The sequence below is a fragment of the Hippocampus comes genome, unplaced genomic scaffold (assembly GCF_001891065.2).
Source record: "Hippocampus comes isolate QL1 unplaced genomic scaffold, H_comes_QL1_v1.1 scaffold2, whole genome shotgun sequence".
In the NCBI taxonomy this organism is placed as follows: Eukaryota; Metazoa; Chordata; class Actinopteri; order Syngnathiformes; family Syngnathidae; genus Hippocampus; species Hippocampus comes.
This window is the reverse complement of record NW_017805139.1, coordinates 967,192-986,380: the sequence shown is the minus strand read 5'-3', so window position 1 is coordinate 986,380 and position 19,189 is coordinate 967,192. Positions and strand designations below refer to the sequence as shown.

At 41.3% G+C, this 19,189-nt stretch overlaps 1 protein-coding gene across 2 annotated transcripts in view; it reads left to right on the top strand.

Moving 5' to 3' along the window:
• syt7b (synaptotagmin VIIb) overlaps window positions 1-19,189 on the top strand; it is a 101,427-nt gene that overhangs the window by 76,257 nt on the left and 5,981 nt on the right. For both annotated transcript variants that reach the window (XM_019867379.1, XM_019867378.1), the window contains one exon: window positions 12,011-12,146. In XM_019867379.1, coding sequence (XP_019722938.1) covers window positions 12,011-12,146 — 136 coding nt within the window. The remainder of the gene's footprint in view (window positions 1-12,010; window positions 12,147-19,189) is intronic.

Genomic DNA, 19,189 nt, shown 5'->3' with positions numbered 1-19,189 from the left:
TAAGGTTTTTAGTCTTCGAGAGCTAACTATGGCCATCGAGGACTACGAAGCGCCCCGTGGCTGGCTTAAAAGTTCATTGCATGCCAGGAAGTATTTGTTATTGTTAGATTCAGACGAGGATGGACGTTGCATTGCTAAAATGGCTACAAAACGGACCTTTTGATGTCAAGCAGCTAAGACAAGAAGAGCTCTGATGCTGGAAGAGAGGGTAAAAGTGATCAAAATGAAAGACGGAGCAAGCAAAATAAAATACATTTTCCAAGAAATTGATGTAAGTGAAAGTGAATGCTGATCGTAAATTTCGCAATTTCTTTCCCTTTTTTTCTTTCTACACTGACAATATGAAGTGTCAAATAAGTGTGTGCTCATACTTATGTACTATTGGAATAAAAATAGAGTACACAAACGTTTGTGTGTGCGTGTACACATACGTTTGTGTGTGTGGGTGTGTGTGTGCTTACATCTGAGATCAAATTTGCTACAGTGAAAAACCCCCTGTTGTGAAAAATTTCTTGCTGCAAACATGATTTCGTTGTAGAGGAGTTTCACTGTATTAATACATTAATGATCTACACACAAAAAAAAAAGATCCAATAATAAATAAGTACAACCGTGTGGACCATGGCTGCATCTGTGGCAACATCCCTTTGTATGGTCACAGCCCCTTTGAGGCGAGCCTTTGTGAGTGACCAATTCCAAAGATGTTGACATTCTTCCATTACTCTTTATTTAAACCTTCTTTTTCCTGTGCATGTGCTGCACCTGAAAATGATTGAAAAAATATAAACGGTATTGTGGCAGCTGAGTTCAATGATCTAATCTGATCTTTTCTCACCCCTTCTTTCACAACTAATCTTTTTGAAACTATCAGGTATTCTTTCAAGTGTCTGTGCAACCAAATAGCTCAATATGGTTAAAAATGACTATGGAAACAACATGATGGGAGCTCAGACACCGTTTGACTTTCATTTTATTATCAGCACAGAAAGCTGTTGTTGCACGTCGAAGCTGAATCTTAATGAGCTCAGACCTCCACCACACAGAGAGCGCAACTGGGAAATAAATATGAGTACGTTTCAAAGAGTGCACTGGCCCTGGACAGCGTCCAAGCTCAACTCGGTATTTGTAAAAGCAGTCAAACGTGACAATCAAATAGATGCCGTTTCAAACAAGCATGTTTGCATGGACTGGTGTGTATTGTACACTGTCCCAATACATATTGTGGGACACTGTCAAATAATAAACTAATAACAAGATTCTCACGTTACTGATTTTTATTTACGACAATATATTTATACATTCAATTCTTAACATTCCACACAAGTCTGATTTGGTGTTCTATAACCCCCAGTAAGAAAGAAATACTTAATAAGGACATGGTCGAACAGTTGAGAAAAAACATCTATCCACTAGTCTTTTCATGAGAACAAAACTGCCTCACAGCGCAGAGATGCAAGGTTTGATTCCGGCTCCGGCCTTCATGTGTGAAGTGTGCATGTTCTTCCTGACTGTGTGGGTTTTCTCCGGGTACTCCGCTTTCCTCCCACATTCCAAAAACTTGCATGGCAGCCTGAATGAACACTCTAAATTGTCCCTCGGTGTGAATGTGAGTGCGAACGGTCGTTGTCTATGTGTGCCCTGTGATTAGCTGGCAACCGGTTCAGTGTGTCCCCCGCCGACTGCCCGAAGACGGCTGGGATAGGCTTCAGCATGCCCCGTGGCCCTTGTGAGGATAAGCGGATTAAGAAAATGGATGGATGGAGGGATGGGATACAATCAAGGACCATGTCTTCAATGCCATAAAAAGAGCTGATGTAGAAGTGACTGGTTGGTAGCATAGTGGAAATCATGTTCTCCAGTCCCAGCGGAGTTGCAATTGTGTATTATCAATCAAGCAGGAGGTTGTTTCCTCCCCTTCATCAGCGGGCATATCCAAATCTGAGCCAGCAATCACAGTAAGTCAAGCCTCGTAACGCTGCTCAAGGCTCGCCAGTGGCATGAGAGGAGAGATGATTGTCGAAAGAAAATAGTGATGTAGGTCAGCAATAAATATGGACAGGCATCTTTTAAAAAAGAATCTTCCAACTAATTTTGAATGCCCTCCATCATTACACCATTTGTGACTATGAGTGCGAAATAATCAAAGGATCCAACCAAGGTGTAACAATGAGAGTGTTGGAAAGACGCACTCTTCTTTAATTGGTTAAAAGGTTTGATTTCCATCCTAATGCAAAAGCTTATAAAATATAGCCTAACAAATATAAACAACCAGAGCTCTTCAAAGAGACAGTCAGACGCTATAGAACAGTGGTCCCCAACCTTTTTTGCCCCACAGACCGGTTTAATATCAGACAATATTTTCAGGGACCGGCCTTGAAGGTGTGGCAGATAAATACAACAAAATAATATAATATGACCTGCATGAAAACTATGGTATTTTTGAAATATAATAATAAACATGAATCATGACAAAAGGAAGGTCCTCTCTGGCCGCAACACTCTCTGGTCGGGGTGGTAACGTTTAAACCTGCCTTCAAAATAAGATACAAAGTGCGTGAAAAATACGACTCACCATCGCCGCATATTATGCAGAGTGGGCTTGATGCGTGGGAATCTCCCTTTGAGATAAATCAGTATTTTAAGTAGGACTCCAGATATTGTCAATTAAATGTAGCTTTCTTTTTCTTGGAAGTCGTAGGCTCCTCTTCTGTCTCCTGGCTGGGCCTTTTCCCCTTCCCAAAGAAACTTTCCAAAGACGTTTGTTTTTGACTCATTTTGCTAGCTCCCGGGTTTCATTTCAGCAGTAACCTATCGCGTGACCAAGAAGCGCACCTTGGCCTGCGTCAAGAGTGACATACTGTCGACGGATGTAACGGAGAATCCGGTAAATTTTTGAAATAAAACATCTTTCAGATTCCGAAATGAATAAAACGGAAGTAATGTAAGTTATTTCTTCTTTCTGTGCGGCCCGGTACCAAATGATCCACAGACCGGTACCAGTCCGTGGCCCGGGGGTTGGGGACCCCTGCTATAGAAGACCCCATTAGTTGTATTAGCTTGCTTATTGAGGCGGCAGTGACCGCGTGAGCTGACATGGGAGCATCGGCCTCATCCATCATAAGACATGGGGTTGTTATTGTGTTCATATTCTCACAGGGCGAGTAGATAGATGATCAACATGACCTTTGTATGCTTATGGAGACCCACTTTGCAGCAAGGGACTTCCTGGAACCTTGCTCCCTCATGTCCATCCTCTTTACCATCCGCTTCCTATTCTGTTCTTGGCTGTGGCTGAGATTTTTGTTCTTTTATGAGATTTCATTAAAAATATTAATTGGCATTCAAAGCTATTGAGCATTAAAGGAGTACAAGAATGAATGTTTTCAATTCATTCTTCGCATGCAATATTTTTATTTTGCAGGTAGGTTTCACAATCCTTTATATGAAAATTGCATCATATTCTTTCAGTGGTTGTTTGGGAAGTAACACAACCAAACCCTTTGGAAATTCAGGCATCAAATATTTTGCAGGAAAGCACAACCATGCAGTGACCTTTCAGTGAGTATGCATGTGGCACGTGTGAGTTTTCAAACAGTGCAAAAAGTGTTAAGTGTTCAAAATTGTCTAAAGCTGTGAATGTGAGCCAATCGTGTGACTGACAGGAGATCGGTCCATGGTTTAAAAGTCATCTGGGATAGGCTCCAGCATCTCTGTGAACCTGAACCTGATTAGGGATATATTTGTAAAAAAAAAAAATGAATGATTTTATGAAGCTTTCCACAGGAGTGACCTTTTTCTTACTTGAGAGGGTATTATGTATAAAGTTAAGTGACTTGGACCACCTCCAAACTCTTTCTTAAAATATGTTTAACATTTATCTACACAAAGACAATTATAACATCACAATGCAAAATGCACATTTTATTATCTCGTCCTAAATGATAAGTAGTAATTTACTGTCATTTAAACATGAAGGTGGTACAGTACTTGCATATTAACAAAGCAAACAAGCTTGACTAAATCTGTCGTATTTAGAGTTTCTGTAGGTCCGGCCTCTTATTCTACTTTTGTTATTCTTTTGCCAGCTCGCCTGTGTCCTTCATTCTTTTTCTTATTATGTTTATCTATCTTCTTATTCATACTCTACCCTTTGCTGAGGATGGTGATGCTTTTGATGGGTTGCTTTCACAGCACAACTCCCCATGTCAGCGTAGATGACTGTCACTTTTGCCAGAGTGATGAATTTGCCCTATTGCTGCATTCTCAAAAAGGAAACCGATACTCCTCCGTGGACGGTTACCATGCTTGAATTTAGAGTATGTTTACAAAAACGATTGCTTGAGCATTTTGCAACATTGCATCCACACACAGAGGTTATGCAGCCTTTCGTTCTTGTCACAGCTGTTCCATATTCTGTTTTTGATAGATTATATGGAGCAGCGGCATGCGGAGACTTTCAGAGGGTCAGAATGCTCAAATTCGAAAAAGGGGGACATGGAACTTTTTGTCATAATTATTATTGTTAAAATGTGGTCTTCATCTAAGTCACTCAATCGACAAAAACTGTTTTCTTAATTAATTACCATACATGCAATTACATGTTTTCATGTTTTTACTGCATACATGTAAAAAGGTATGTGAACCTTTGTGTTGAGTAAGTGGTTGAGCTTCTTTGGCAGCTCTGCTCTCAAGCACATGTACCCTTAAGTTGCAGACCAGAGCTGCACAACAATAAGGAAAGAAATGTGGCGAGAGCCATTCCTCTTTACGAGACCGTTTCAGATCGGCAGGTATTTGGAGAGCTCTTTTGGGGCAGATCTTCAAAAGTGAAAACAAGTGTGAAATCAATCGAGAGCAGGACAGCTTTTACCAACACTTCCCATCTCATAATATTGATTGGACTTGAGTTAGTTGAGTCCCGATTAGCCCTTGGAGAAATTATTCTCCGAGAGTCTCACATGCTTTTTTCCACCAATGGTGCCCAGACTTTTTGGCCCGAAGATCGACTTTTCGATCAACCAACCTCCTGCAATCGACCCATTACCGCTCACGCGCACGCACATACACATGCACGCCATGATGAGCAACAGCCTGACGCGGAGGCATGCGACGCACTTTAGCAGCCTGTTAACTATCGTAGCTCACACGTACCATTTTAAAATGCTTCCCTCGGCCCTCTAGATTCCTGTTCTTTGCCCGTGCCCTCGGTGAATTGTATATGAAACAAACTCTGAATGACAATAATGATAACGATAAAAGATATAGCGCAACAGCTCTGATCACAAGCTGCAATTGCAGACTGCTGAGCGCCAACAACTTCCGGTGATGCAGGTCACGCGCCACCGTAGGTTAAAGATTTACCTGCTTAATTTAATTTAATTTTTTTAATACTTTTTCTGAAAATGAGACTGACGGGACGATTAGGGTGCAGTGTACATTAACACAAAAATATATTACTAACATGCACAAAGACACACAAATGGTTGTTTTTTTTTCTCCTCTACACTTCTCACGATCGACTTGGGACCAGTCTGCGATCTACCGGTCAATTGCGATCGACGTAATGGGCACCCCTGGTGTAGCCTATAATAACATGAAAGTGTATACCATACATAACAGAATTGTTTGTGTGGTATTAGTTGAGTTACTTTTTCTTGTCATTTTGCATACAGTACTTGTAATGATGATCCAGACGGTTCCACAAGTACCAAAACTTCATTGTCCGATTGTAAACAAGATATCTATTATTGAATCATGGATCTTATGCATTTATGAATCAGTTCAAACATTACAAAAGGGGAGCTGTGTTGCTCGTCCTCAGGTCAGCAGAAGTTCACATGTACGTAAGAGTAGAGTCAAGCAAATCTTTTGAAGTTATTTTTTTATTTTTTGGTGTCTCCTCTGTGGACTTGTGCCTCTCTGCTGAGCATACTTGTCTCTTCCTGTCCTCCTTTAATGGGTCTGGTCGCCATGGTTACGCCAACCTTGTGTAAAATGCATGATGGTAGTGGGTACAACTATAAGTTGCTGCGCACATTTCAGTTGTCATGGTTACAACAACCTCTAAGGATGAATTATGTAACTTGTGGGTTTTTTTCCTGACCAAGATAGTCACAAGCAAGCAGAAAGGGGCCAACACACAGCTGCAGATGTGTGACATCCTGTTTGAAGTACGACGACGCTTCTTTCTTTTACAGCAAATATTACATCAGGTGCAGTTGATTGACTGAATGTAACCGAATTCTTCAATTTGACATTCGCAGTTATGAAACAAATATGCTTAATTCAATTAAATTTGTCTTTATTGACCAATAGTTGTTTGTAATTTTGCAGGCAGTGTGCTATTATGTGTTGGGCGGTGAAAAAAATGAGTATTTGGATAGGTAGCTTCTACTCCCACAGAATGACTACCTGTGACAACTGCAGCTGTTGTGAAAGCACGACAGTGTAAATAAAGATGTGAGTTGCGTGAGAATCCACATGGATTTTTCCACATCAACGAACGTGCTTGTCCTTGGTTTACCTTACAAAATTATAATGAATGCCAAAATATGTTTTATTATTATCGGTGTCATTGTGGGTGACATGGAATCTACCTCTGACTCAAAATCCCACGCCACTTAGTGACTTCATTGTGAGTTGATTACTTCTATTTGAATATTTATTGCTCATTATGCAGCTACGTTTAGGTTTGGTAATGTTTGTCCTCTGGATAGCTATTTAAATGTTTCCGGCAAGACTTAGTGAAATCCTTAGAAACATATCAACTGGCTGATTTGGGATTTTGAGGTTTTAACTTTTGTCACTTTTCTACTGTACATGTACAGTGTCTTTTTCACTGCCAATTGAAATAAAAACTATGCACAATTAATTAAAATAATGCAAAAAGTGTTATACAGTGTACCATTTTGTAAGATTGCATTTCCTATGGATGTAGTCTAACTGCTACAACAGGAACCGACTTCTATCCATCCATCCATCCTTATCCTTATCCATATAATCCTCCACGCTTATCGTCACAAGGGTTGCGGGGCATGCTGGAGCCTATTCCAGCTGTCTTCAGAAAGTAGGCGGGAACACCCTGAACTGGGTTGCCAGGGCACATACTGTATGGACTTACAATTATCCGCGCTCACAGCCACACTTAGGGACAATTTAGAGTGTTCCATTAACCTGCCATGCATGTTTTTGTAATGTGGGAGGAAATTGGAGTACCCGGAGAGAACCCACACAGGCACGGAGAAAACATGCAAACTCCACACAGGAAGACCGGATCCGGAATTGAACCTCGCACATCTGCACTGGTGAGGATGAGGCGCTAACCAGTCGACCACCGGGCCGCCCTCCGCCAGGAACCAATTTCATATTTTTTATCTTACTGTTCTTCATTTGCTGGAGATGGAGGCACAATGGACAGGTGGTTTAATATTTTGCCCATGTGCTGTATTGTAATTTACATTTGCCAGTTGGGGGCCTCACATTGAGCGCGGGGCCCGGTGGTCCAGTGGTTAGTGCGTGTGGAGTTTACATGTGGGTACTGCGTGGGTTTTCTTCGGGTACTCCGGTTTCCTCCCACATTCCCAAAAACATGCATGGCAGGCTTCTTGAACACTCTAAATTGTCCCTGGGTGTGAGTGGGAGTGCGGATGGTTGTTCGTCTCTGTGTGCCCTGACATTGGCTGGCAACCAGTTCAGGGTGTCCCCCGCCTACTGCCCGAAGACGGCTGGGATAGGCTACAGCACCCCCCACGACCCTTGTGAGGATAAAGTGGAACAGAAAATGGATGGATGGATGGCCTCACATTGTCAATGGGATGACCTCCATTCCATAGAATGATATGGAGTGAATTTGTCTACACTTTACATCGTCGTCCCTAATGTGTCCTGAGAGATCATCATAGGAAAATTTCTCAATTTCTCAAAATCTGATCCAGGTACATTTCTCTTTCTTCATCTATTTATGACAGCACATACTGTATAGTGAGATGCAGAACAATGAATTAATTCATATGGCAGAAGGTGTTTACGGTAAACCACCTGTGGCTCATTTGTAGTACAGTGGAACATCTCCTGGCTTGCTGCAAGTACTGTATGTGAGCTTGGTGTTTTTGGAAATTCCCAGACAATTTATGAGTTAATTGAGATGAGTCCATTATTATTTCAATATTCATACATGACATTTTTGTTTGGTGCTGTTGTGCCGTGAGATTGTTCAATAAAGGTTGGGAAAAGCTGGTCTGGTACAGTCGAGAGTCGAGTGGAGGATTGCCTTGTTTTTGTTTTTGTTTGTTTTGTTTCGTTTGTTTATTGAACATAAAACATATACAGTAATCATTTCACAGAAAGTAAGTTAAGTAAAATAGTAAAAAGGAAAGAGAAATCAGTCATCATTCAACACAGTTATTATGTTCAAGGGAGTAGGAAGAAGTAAGGAACTTATCTAGTCCTACCCCGTGTTCTGTGTTTATATCTAATAAATCATTTTTATATCAATCAGAAAAGAAAGAAAGTAAGCAGAAAGAAGTCTCCATGCCTTCATGAAGGCACGTGCCCATCTGATTGGGCAAATGAAAAAAACAGAAAATGTACTTCTCCACTGAAACAAGACAAGAGTGTGTGTGTGTGTGTGTGTGTGTGTGTGTGTGTGTGTGTGTGTGTGTGTGTGTGTGTGTGTGTGTAAGCTTGATTGTCCTTGTGGTCTCTGGTGTGTGTGCTGGGTGCTGATTTAATGGGGTTTTGTGACTTCTCATTGATCTTAGCCCTCCTACAAGTAGGAAATTATTGACTCTTGGACTACAGATCCAGTTGTCAGGCATATACTATGTCCTCGATGTGAATGGTCCTTCCAGCCCTTAGACTTCAGCAAAGGTGCTTCGACAGGAAGGTGTTTTAACGTTAGGAGGTGCTACGTGAAGCACTTTATGTCTTGTGCGTTTCGTTACGGTTTAAAATGGTTTAAACTTCTAATCAAATTTGCAGATCAGAAAAAAAAACTCACATTGCACAGTAGCCTATGTTTTTCAGGCATATTGATTAGCTTTTGCATTTTTGTGTTTTGAATCATACTAATTACATTCTTTTGAATGTTGTTTCACATTTTTAATCGGTTTTCTTGTTAATGAAAGACAATGGTCAAAACATGCTACTCACTTACTCACTTTGCTTGTTTTGCTGATGCAGTGGGGTGCCATACAAAACTCACACCCCACTGGTCCATTGTTGGGAACCACTTAATGAAAAAGGCATAATATAGTACCGTAAACCACAATAACATTAATAATCATTGTTTTTAATGTTTTTGTATTAATTAATCCTGACAGTGTAATTCAAAAAATGTAGATTTTTTTAACTTGGCAGCAAATCACATAATTCAAGAATTACTTTGATTATCATTTGTTGGTTACTGCGTTTTTGTTTTTTTTCCTTCAATAAATTCCTTTATTATTTTCACTAAAGTGGGACAGCAATCCACCAGGCCTAGCATTTGAGGCTGTAGTGAAAAAAACGTTTGATGTAACTGACAGTTGGCGCCCAATTACAGTTAAAGGATGAGCTTACAACAGATGGACATGTTGGAGTGTTTGGATCTTCACTGTACTCATCTTTCCAGAAGCAAATTCTTGTATCTTCCTTTAGTAGTGGATCATGAATGCATATTTTACACCTGCATTTGATCCCCACCGTATTCAAAAGTGCCACTCAAATTATCGCAAAGCTACCCCATGCATATAATAAAGCACAAGTGGTCCGTCAACGCATATGCCAAAGGTCTGGAGGCAGTCAGTGGACCAGTGTGTCAGCTGGCTGGTATATTTGTGTATTGGACATGTGTCTCAAAGAGACCGTAATACATTTTGGATTCACTTTGAGCTGAATTGTAGCTGCTCTGACCTGGAGATCACAGTGAAGAAACACAGCGTGACAAATCAATTGTTTCTCCTCGACACTGGGTCAGCATTGTCTCTCCTCTCTGTTTCTCTGATTTGCCCGCACTCGCTTTTACTTGTCTCCTTGTGGTACAACCCCGTCCATCTTGCACCACGGCCTCTCCAGCTTTCTCCTATTTGTCATGCCTAATATAACATGGCAATTTGCTTCCTTTTTTTCCCACTGTTTAACTTTTCAGCTGAAGCAAATCTGGACTGTTTTGTTCCCTGGGCTTTCATGCTGAATCCTATCACCACTAAATGTCTTTCCCTCTTAGGTGCGTACTGTGATTTACTTGTGTGGCTGTGTATTTGGCACTCTCTAATTAATTATATATATATTGTATTTTGGGGTCTCCTGAAAATATATGATTTTGGAGGTTACAAGGATTCAGCATAACGCCAGCAATATGAATTTAACTTTTTGAAGTGAACTACTGAAATAAATGAATTTCTTCTTCTATGATATTAATACGTAATAAGTCAGACAGAAAATAAATCCTAAAACTCAACTGCCATTTACCAAATGATGCACTTTGACTCGTAGGGCTATGGAAGAGCTTAGCATTCAGGGCATGCACTCTGATACCATGGTGACCAGAGTTGGCCATGAAGCACACGCACTCTCCTTTACTTTCCCCCTTGGTCATTCTTATCCAGAAATGCAAACTCGTCATGAGTAGTGTCATCTCTTGTCAGGTTTAGAATGAAACCCTCCTAGGTCTCTCTTCTACTATTCACAAAGCATTTTGACTCAATATCTTCAGACTATTATCCTACAGAATTTTCCTGGACTGTAATGTTGATGGAGGACTGGGCCTCAGTATGTTTATTGCAATGAATTTCAAAAGGATTTTAGCAAAAAGAATGTCAGAGAAATGTCCTCTGTGCTTGTTCAAGTCCTGCGGCTCACTCTCTGTCACCTAGTGGGCCAGGTCACTTTGCCCCTCTCACGGGCACGGCCGCCCACATCTTGAAATGGTGCGACAGTGTTACAGTATCTGTCGCTCCAAATAAATCAGTCAGCTTGGCACACTCAGTGGCTACCACCTTAGGAGTTGAGAACTTTTTAGCTTGTGTTCATTTTTATGCATAGTCATGGTCTTTTTTTAGGTCAGTTGAGGTCTGCCCAATGGTCACACAAAGGTTCAAAAGCAGGCGGCACGGTGGGCGACTGATTAGCACGTCCGCCTCATGGTGCAGAGGTGCAGGGTTCGAGTCCTGTGTTGAGTCTCAAGTACTTAATCAATCAGATTATTATTCTTTTGATTGCCTCTTCTCTAATGACAGATCGTGGGAAAATTTGCTCATTTTCACGATCTTGAAAGATTGCAGTTGCCGTTTGCATTGACGGTAATTCCAAGAAGCCATGTCGTGTGTATTTTTTATAACAGTCTGGGTTATGTGTCTTCCAGTTCTTGAGTATTGTCCTTTTCACAGCCAGAAAGGCTAAAGCTATGATCCGCGATTAAGGCTTTCATATCTTATTTACCATTCCATTGTTCTACAATTACTGTTACTGGTCACTTTAAAATGGTGCAACGATTATCTGCACCAACTTCCCAACTCTCATAGTATTGTATTCTACCATTGATCACTTTAGCGCTGCTTGATACTTTGCACATTGTCTCACAGCTGTCATTGGGTGGTACTACCGCACGACGGTACACTTAAATTACGGAATGTCTTTCCATATTTATTTGGCATGTCCTTGTTTATGATGATACTAGTGTAACCTGTACTACCGGAGACAAATTCCTTGTGTGTTCTACATACTTGGCCAATAAAGATGATTCTGATTCTCGATTCTGATTTTACTTATTGAGGTTAGTCTTTCTTTTAGGAAAGGGTTTACCAATAAAGCCACAAAAAGACAAGGAAAGAGCTTAACACACCTTTTGAGTTAATCATTTGGCGTTCGCAGTACTGGAGTGTGCTCAGGTCAGGTCTAAATTATTAAATTTGTTGGCTGAGTGCTATAGCCAAGAAGAACAGCACTCGTCAGAAAGCAGCGGTTGTGTTCCATTAATGTTGCATGTTAAGTGCATATGCCCAATGTGTGTTTTCCTATCTGTTGCATTCAGGACTCCGGGTAACAAACCAGGCAGCAGTCCCAGAGGCCACACCCCAGATGAGAGTGGACGCCGCCAGGGCTCGGGCCACGATGCCAACTCATCCGTCTCCGATTTAGCCAATTCGGTCACCAGTGAAATGCTCATGGTAACACGCTATACACATTGATTGATACACTGCTCTCTTGTTTCCCTGTAACTCAAGTCACCCATGATGGCCGTTGTCAGCAAAGCCTTTGTAAATTGAAGTGAATGAGATGGCTTTGGTGATACTATTAGAGGGCACTTCTACATCATCTCCTCTAATCCAGTATGAAAATGACACGCAAGCCTTGAGACAAAAAATGGGGCAAGTGGGTTGACAAGAATATAGAAATATTACAGCCAGTCAAAATAATGCACAACAGCTGGCAACCTTTTACAGAGAGAACATAACATAAAATTAAAGTCAATTTAAACAAGACATCTGCATTTTTTCCCCCACAGTTGAAAACAGTTCCCGTGTGTCTGAATAATATGCCTGTGACACGTATTGGCCAAAATTCCCCAAAGATTCAAAAAAAAAAAATTATAGGGCTGGAGCTCACTTGTGAGTGTGCATGTGTCAGCTGATGTTTGGCCATCTCTTCCATCTTGCACTGCAGGCTGCTTCTCAATTCGAGCACACTACCTCACCGAGCACTCAAGTAAATGCAACTTATCTGCAGCTAACTCTTAGTTAACACTACTGTGTACATTTAAAGTGACTCGATGCAGCTCTGCTTACCTTTTGACTTTGACAAAATGGCAGGATTGATTGTTGTTCCCCAAAGCTCAAAATAAAGCAGTTTCAAGTTATTCAGATAAGTGAACTGCCGAGACAGTCTCAAAAAACTTCGCTGGGTTGGACACACGCAAGTCGCATAGTTGAAGGTGGAGGAAAGCTTGGTGCTATTTAGCTTGGTGCTATTTGGTGCCAGCTAGCTAGCAACGAGTTTCAGCTGGCCACTATTGCAGCTGAACGTAATCTAAAAGTAATTATGGTGGCGATTAAGATACACTTCTGACAAGTATTGTTCTCATGAAGGAATGATGAGGAAAGATGGAGACGCCATGTTCATTTCTAAGATAACCTCAGATGGAAAAAGCGCTGACGGGAGCTAAAAAAAAAAGATCAGGGGCAATGTAGGGACGAGAAGTAGGAGAGGCAGTGAAGGTAGAGAAGAATTTATACTATTTTTGTGTGTAAATTGTTCCAAAGTGTTAACAAAGGAATAAAATTGTGTGCTGTTACCCCTGTAAACAGTTTTTTTGTTTTTGTACTGATGGTCCTGAAATAGTGGTGACGAAAAGTAATTTAGTGATGAAGGAAGCGCATTAAAAATAATGACTGAGTGACTGAGTGGTCCAGCCTGAAATAATGACAACTGACGATGACGGACATTCAGATCTGGCAAATGACGCAATAACTTTAAAAACTATTTTCACAAAGAATATAATAACTGGCCTTTAAGTTCATTAAAAACTTCACGCTTGGAGTTGAAGCGGATTACATGGGACAGGAGTAGTGAACTAATCTCTTTTTATCAATGGACGCTACAGCTTCGTGTTTGCTTTCAAAACTTAGCTTGTAGCAGACGTGCACATTTTCAGCATGACGTCTCTGATCCACTGGTAAAAGGACACTTTGATCCTCTCCTCTTTCATCTATAACTGCTTCAGACAACAAAGTGTATGCAGGAAAGTGGTGAAGATTGCACGACTGTCTGTGTCCTATGTGTTGTGTTGTGTTATTTTTGTTATTTTGACTTCAAGATGGCGCCGCGTGAGTGGCTGCCTTTCCAGCAGCTCCTATATTTTGTTGTTCTACTTCTTCCATTCATAACTTTGCTGCTGTGAATTGGGAATTTCTCCATTACGAGACTAATAAAGGTTTTCTTATCTTATCTTATCTTATTCTATAACCGTCTCGTGTGCCAACTTGGAATTTGAACACAATGATATAAACATCGAGCTATGCCGAATGGAATGCATCTCTATCGATAATCCTGAAACAATAAAGCCATATCGTTTCCAGCCCATACTATAAAATAGGTCTACCGAGTGAGATTCCACTTTTAATGTGAATAATGCAACACCAGATGGTCTCTTGATGGTACAAAATACACTTTGGAGAGATAAGCGTAGCCCCATCTCTGACTCGTTAAAAATACTCTACATGGCATTGTCTTTTAATGTCACCTGCGTGGCATGTCCCATCTCTTACCTGTAAAGTACTCCTTGTCCTGCAAATATTCACTGCACACGCGTTTTCCTGCCTGTCGTTGTGCACACCGCGGTCTCGACAAAACTTGTCTCAGTCAACTTTTTTAAAAAGTTGCGGAATAACTTACCGCTGCGCCCCTTTTATGCCGTTTCTGGTCAACCCCGTGCAAATTTTTGCTATGCTTTATTGCCCTTCCCGTGTGGAGTTTGCATGTTCTCCCCGTGCCTGCATGGTTTTCTGCGGGTATTCCGGCTTCCTCCCACATTCCAAAACCATGCATGGCAGGCTGTTTAAACACTCTAAATTGTCCCGAGGTGTGAGTGTGAGCGTGAGTGGTTGTTCGTCTGTGTGTGCCCTGCGACTGGCTGGCAACCAGTTCAGGGTGTCCCCTTCCTACTGCCCGAAGACGGCTGGAATAGGCTCTAGCACCCCCTGCGACCCTTGTGAGGATAAGCAGTTCGGAAAATGGATGGATGGATGGATATTATTATTGTTGTTGTTGCCTTAATTCACTCCCGATCAATTGCAAGTGTAGTCACTCATAAAGAGCTTATGCGGGCGTAGTGAGGCTCTTGGTGCCGTACCAATGCATTCACGAGAACAGGTCAATTTTCTTTTCATTTGTTTGATACGGTCTCGGATACTTGCACATTGCACTTGCATGAACAAATCTCCTACATCTCTTTTAAAATGATATCTGTTTGGTTCGCGACACTTGTTTGGTTGGTCAATGTTTATGGCATTCAATCCTGGGATTTATTAGCTTAAGAATGTATACAAGGAGAGTGATTTCCTGGTAAGATGACGCTAATGGCATCAAATGGTTCAAGAAAGGAAATTCTCACAATTCACTTTGTTTTCAGCTCAACATGCATTACCTATAAATAGTCATGTTTTTATTTTTTTCCAATTTATTAACGTCAGTGTTACGCTTACAACCTTTTATCTACTGCCCCCAAGTGGCCAAATTAAAAGCACTTTAAATAATTGAGGCCAGGCCAGTCATTGTTTCGTGAAATTGCATATTTGCTTTGGCTTCTTGGAGGTTGCATCAGATTTCTTTGAACATTTATATTATTGAAGTCCTACGATGAGTATCACACTTTGTATTTACATTTATTTCGGCGTTTGTTTATCAGACATATTTGTGAATCATAAATCTATCATTTTTACATCTAATGGGGACATAAAGTGTAATAACTCTTATCCCAAACAAACAAGCTTTTTTAAAGCATGTTTTTTTTCCTTTGAAGTTTCCCATTTTGATCCTGATGTGGAGCACCACAGGTGGTTGTGGCTAAACCGGGATTTAGAGTATAATCACCCACAAGTGAGACACGGAGAAGATTAGGGGAAGTGTGCCGCACTCAGCCGAGTTCCCTAATTAGTTGTGAGAGAACACACAGTGCTGTGGCTACGATGGGAATGTAGCAACTATTGGCTGCTGTTTATATTGTAATGTGCATTACGTGATGTGTCTGAGGAATTCAAATCGGTGTTGCTTAATTATGATATAGTACTTGTTTTTGTCATTAAGTGAGCGCATATGTACACATATCCAGGGAGTGTTGGGATAGTTCATTTCCTCTGCTAACGAGTTCTAAGTTCATTTCACAACTTTTCTAAATGAACTTGTTCAGTACAACAAGCCATTACACTCAAATTATTGGCATTTCCCCATCGATGCCACCGATTCCGTCCACACTAAAAGATAGCTGCAAGTTTCAAAGTACAATCTCATGAGGAAAACTTGCTGCTGGAATGCACTTTTTTAAATGAAGGAATTAAGGACCGCAGTCTTTAATGTGCAAGCACAAATCCAATCTGAAGTAGGAACCAGGCTGAGGTAGGAAATGAGCTGTCACACACAATCTAACTAAGGCCCACACTTCCACCCTTGTGTGCCTCAATTGTGCGTTGAGGGTGCAAGTGTGCAGGGTGTCCCAATTCTCCAAAGTGCTATGATGCCCCGCCCCCTTGCGCCCTTGTTCCACACTTTGACCGAGCCCTCATCGTTGACCCCTCAGTCAAAGTCTCTTACCCACTTTTCATTGCGGATTTTCCCAAAATAGTGCAAACATGGCGATGTTTGGTGGAATTTCTGTGCCTGTGCTGAAAAAAAGGCTTTTTAAGTACATACATCAAATTATTACTACTTTAAAATTTGGTATATATGTAATTTCAAACGATGCATTAAAGTCACCTGCGTATTTTGTCAACGAAAACTAAACGAAACTATTTTCGTGATTGCACATTTTTCACCAGATGAAAAGAAGACTGGATGATACACCACCCCCCACCCACCCACCCATTAATAAAAAATAATTGGGACTAAAACAGTGTGCATTTTCGTGGAACAATGAAGACAAAACGAAAATGTAATTCACTATACAAACACAGGGCTAAAATCTGTGGACGTTTTAGTGTACATAGAATATAGACGAGACGAAATTCTATGATTTTGTCAAATCCTGTCTCCTCCGCCTCCTCCTCAGCCATGAGCACAGAGTGACACACCCCCTTTCAAATCCGAAGCGAGCCAGCACAGCGTGCACAAACACATGGCCTGGGGTGGTTTCACGGTGAAAGGTTAAGAGTAAAGCAGTAATGGCCATGTTTTGCACGGAAAGACGTAATTTAGAGGGCCCCGACCTTTGCGCTGAAAATAGTAACATATCCCACAATCACATGCGGCCAACCATATTGGTAGTCAGCTCCGCCTTTCCCATTTGCTGGTCAGTTGGATTCATTTGCGCAACGACACTTTTTTAGTGGATATTAACCATCTGTAACGTACACAGAGACTTTGAACAAGCGGCGAGTGGTCCATATGCCTTTTCTTCCAATCCAAGCTGCCGTCATGCTTTCCATTTGGATGACGCATGTAGCCGTGTAAGGCTTCTCGGTTTGCCAAATAAGGTGTTCCTTGAACTTTTTCAGGTACAACAAAGTATAGAGATACACTGTTTCCCCACTGCGATGAAAATATTTCTCTTATGCTAATTCTTTAAATGAAGACAATTTTGTTGTTGTTGTTTTGATAGATTTGTCACAGTATCCATGAAGACATTTAGGCAGTATGTGAATCCAAATGTGCAAAATCTGGTGACTGAGTTTGGTGGAGGTGGCCCAGTGGTCGACTGGTTAGCGCGTCGACCTCACAGTACAGAGGTGCAGGGTTTGGTTCCGGCTCCGGCCTTCCTGTGTGGAGTTTGCCTGCGTGGGCTTTTTCTGGGTACTCCGGTTTCCTCCCACATTCCAAAAACATGCATGGCAGGTTGATGAAATACTCGAAATTGTCCCTAGGTGTGAGCACGGATGGTTGTTTTGTCCAAGTGTGCCTTGCGATTGGCTGGCAACCAGTTCAAGGTGTCCCCCGCCCACTGCCCGGAGACAGCTGGGATAGGCTCCAGCACAATCACAACCCTCGTGAGGATAAGCGGAGTAGAAAATGGATGAATGGATGAGTGAACCACCACATATTCATGATTAGCCTTTAGCAAATTCACTTGCAAAATTGGCACCTATCTTCTGTTGTTCCATTAAAAAACGTGCTATTTTTGCACTCAGGCAAAAACACTTTATTGTATGACTTTGTTGCTATCTTTTGATATCTTGGTGCCAAAGTGAATTGAAGAATTTCATTGAAAGTCCTTTGTCACCGTCTTATGGCATTTCTAAATCTATTTAGGGGATTATGACTTGTAGATTTTCGCTCTTGGCAGCAGGGCGTGGTCCAATATGAGGGTGCAAGGACGGAATGCCTCATCCTGGTATGACATGGAAGGCACAAATAGTTTTAGATTTCTTATTTATGATCAGCGGAATGTTATTGCTCGGTGAAGTTGTCGACACAGTTTTTGGTGATGTGTCTGCTGCCACATATATGTGTTTCACAGTAATTTGCTAGCATTGTGCTGCTGCCACGGGGGAAAATCGAACCCATGTTGTCTTGTAGGGGCTTGTGTCTCCTGACAAATGCTTTAAAAGTGTTTAAATGTATTCTCTAACCTGGATCTTGATTTCTGCACACAGATTAAAATAGATATGTTTGTGTACAGCTCCCAGTCCCACGCTGTGTCACAACATCTCTTGATCTTTGCATGGAATTAAGATCTAACGAAACACATTTTTTAGATTTTTGCTTTGGTTGTAGACTCCTTTTTTGGGGGGGCAGGGGTGCTTTATTGTTATTGTTACAAAAATGTGACATTTCACTTCAGTCACCCAGTGAAATTGATGGGATACTGCATATAGTTGAACAATAATTTTCTGTCATTTGGCTTGCTTTCATAGGGAAAAGAAAGTAAGCACTGATGCTGAGGAAAAGAGCAGAGGTAATGCTAAAATATCTGAGTTCACGCATCTGGGGGTACTTTTAGATTGTCAAAGTGAATAATGAAAAGTGATCACATTCGACACAGAAGAGAGATCGAGCAGCACCGGCTGAGGTGTGTGTGCAAAGTATGGAATCGGATATTAAATACGTGGGACTGTTCGTTGAGTGATGCTCCTAGCTCTTTTCCCAACAGATTGCACATTTTAACTGGATTTCTCTCTCCAGGCTGCACCTCTGTCAGTCATAGGGTCAGTCAACCAACAGATAATCGGTCTGTCATCCCGCGGCAGCCATGCACACTTGCCCTTCAGCACAGTGGCCATGTGACAACACATGAAGCTATTTTGCATTTTGAATCAATAGAGACATTTTAAAGGGCTGGGCCTTTACCCTAAGCTTATTGGACACTCAATTCCAATCATGGAACATTACTTACTGTCCCTTGTTGCCTTGAATATGAGTTAAGACATGCCCTCAGTTTGTGGACAGTAATCTTCGCTTTAAACAGTACCGGTTCAAATTTCAAAAGGTGTGTATGCCCTGTATATAGCAAGGTATACATCTGGCAGACAAGGCATAGGGTATATAAAGCAGCATAACCAATTTG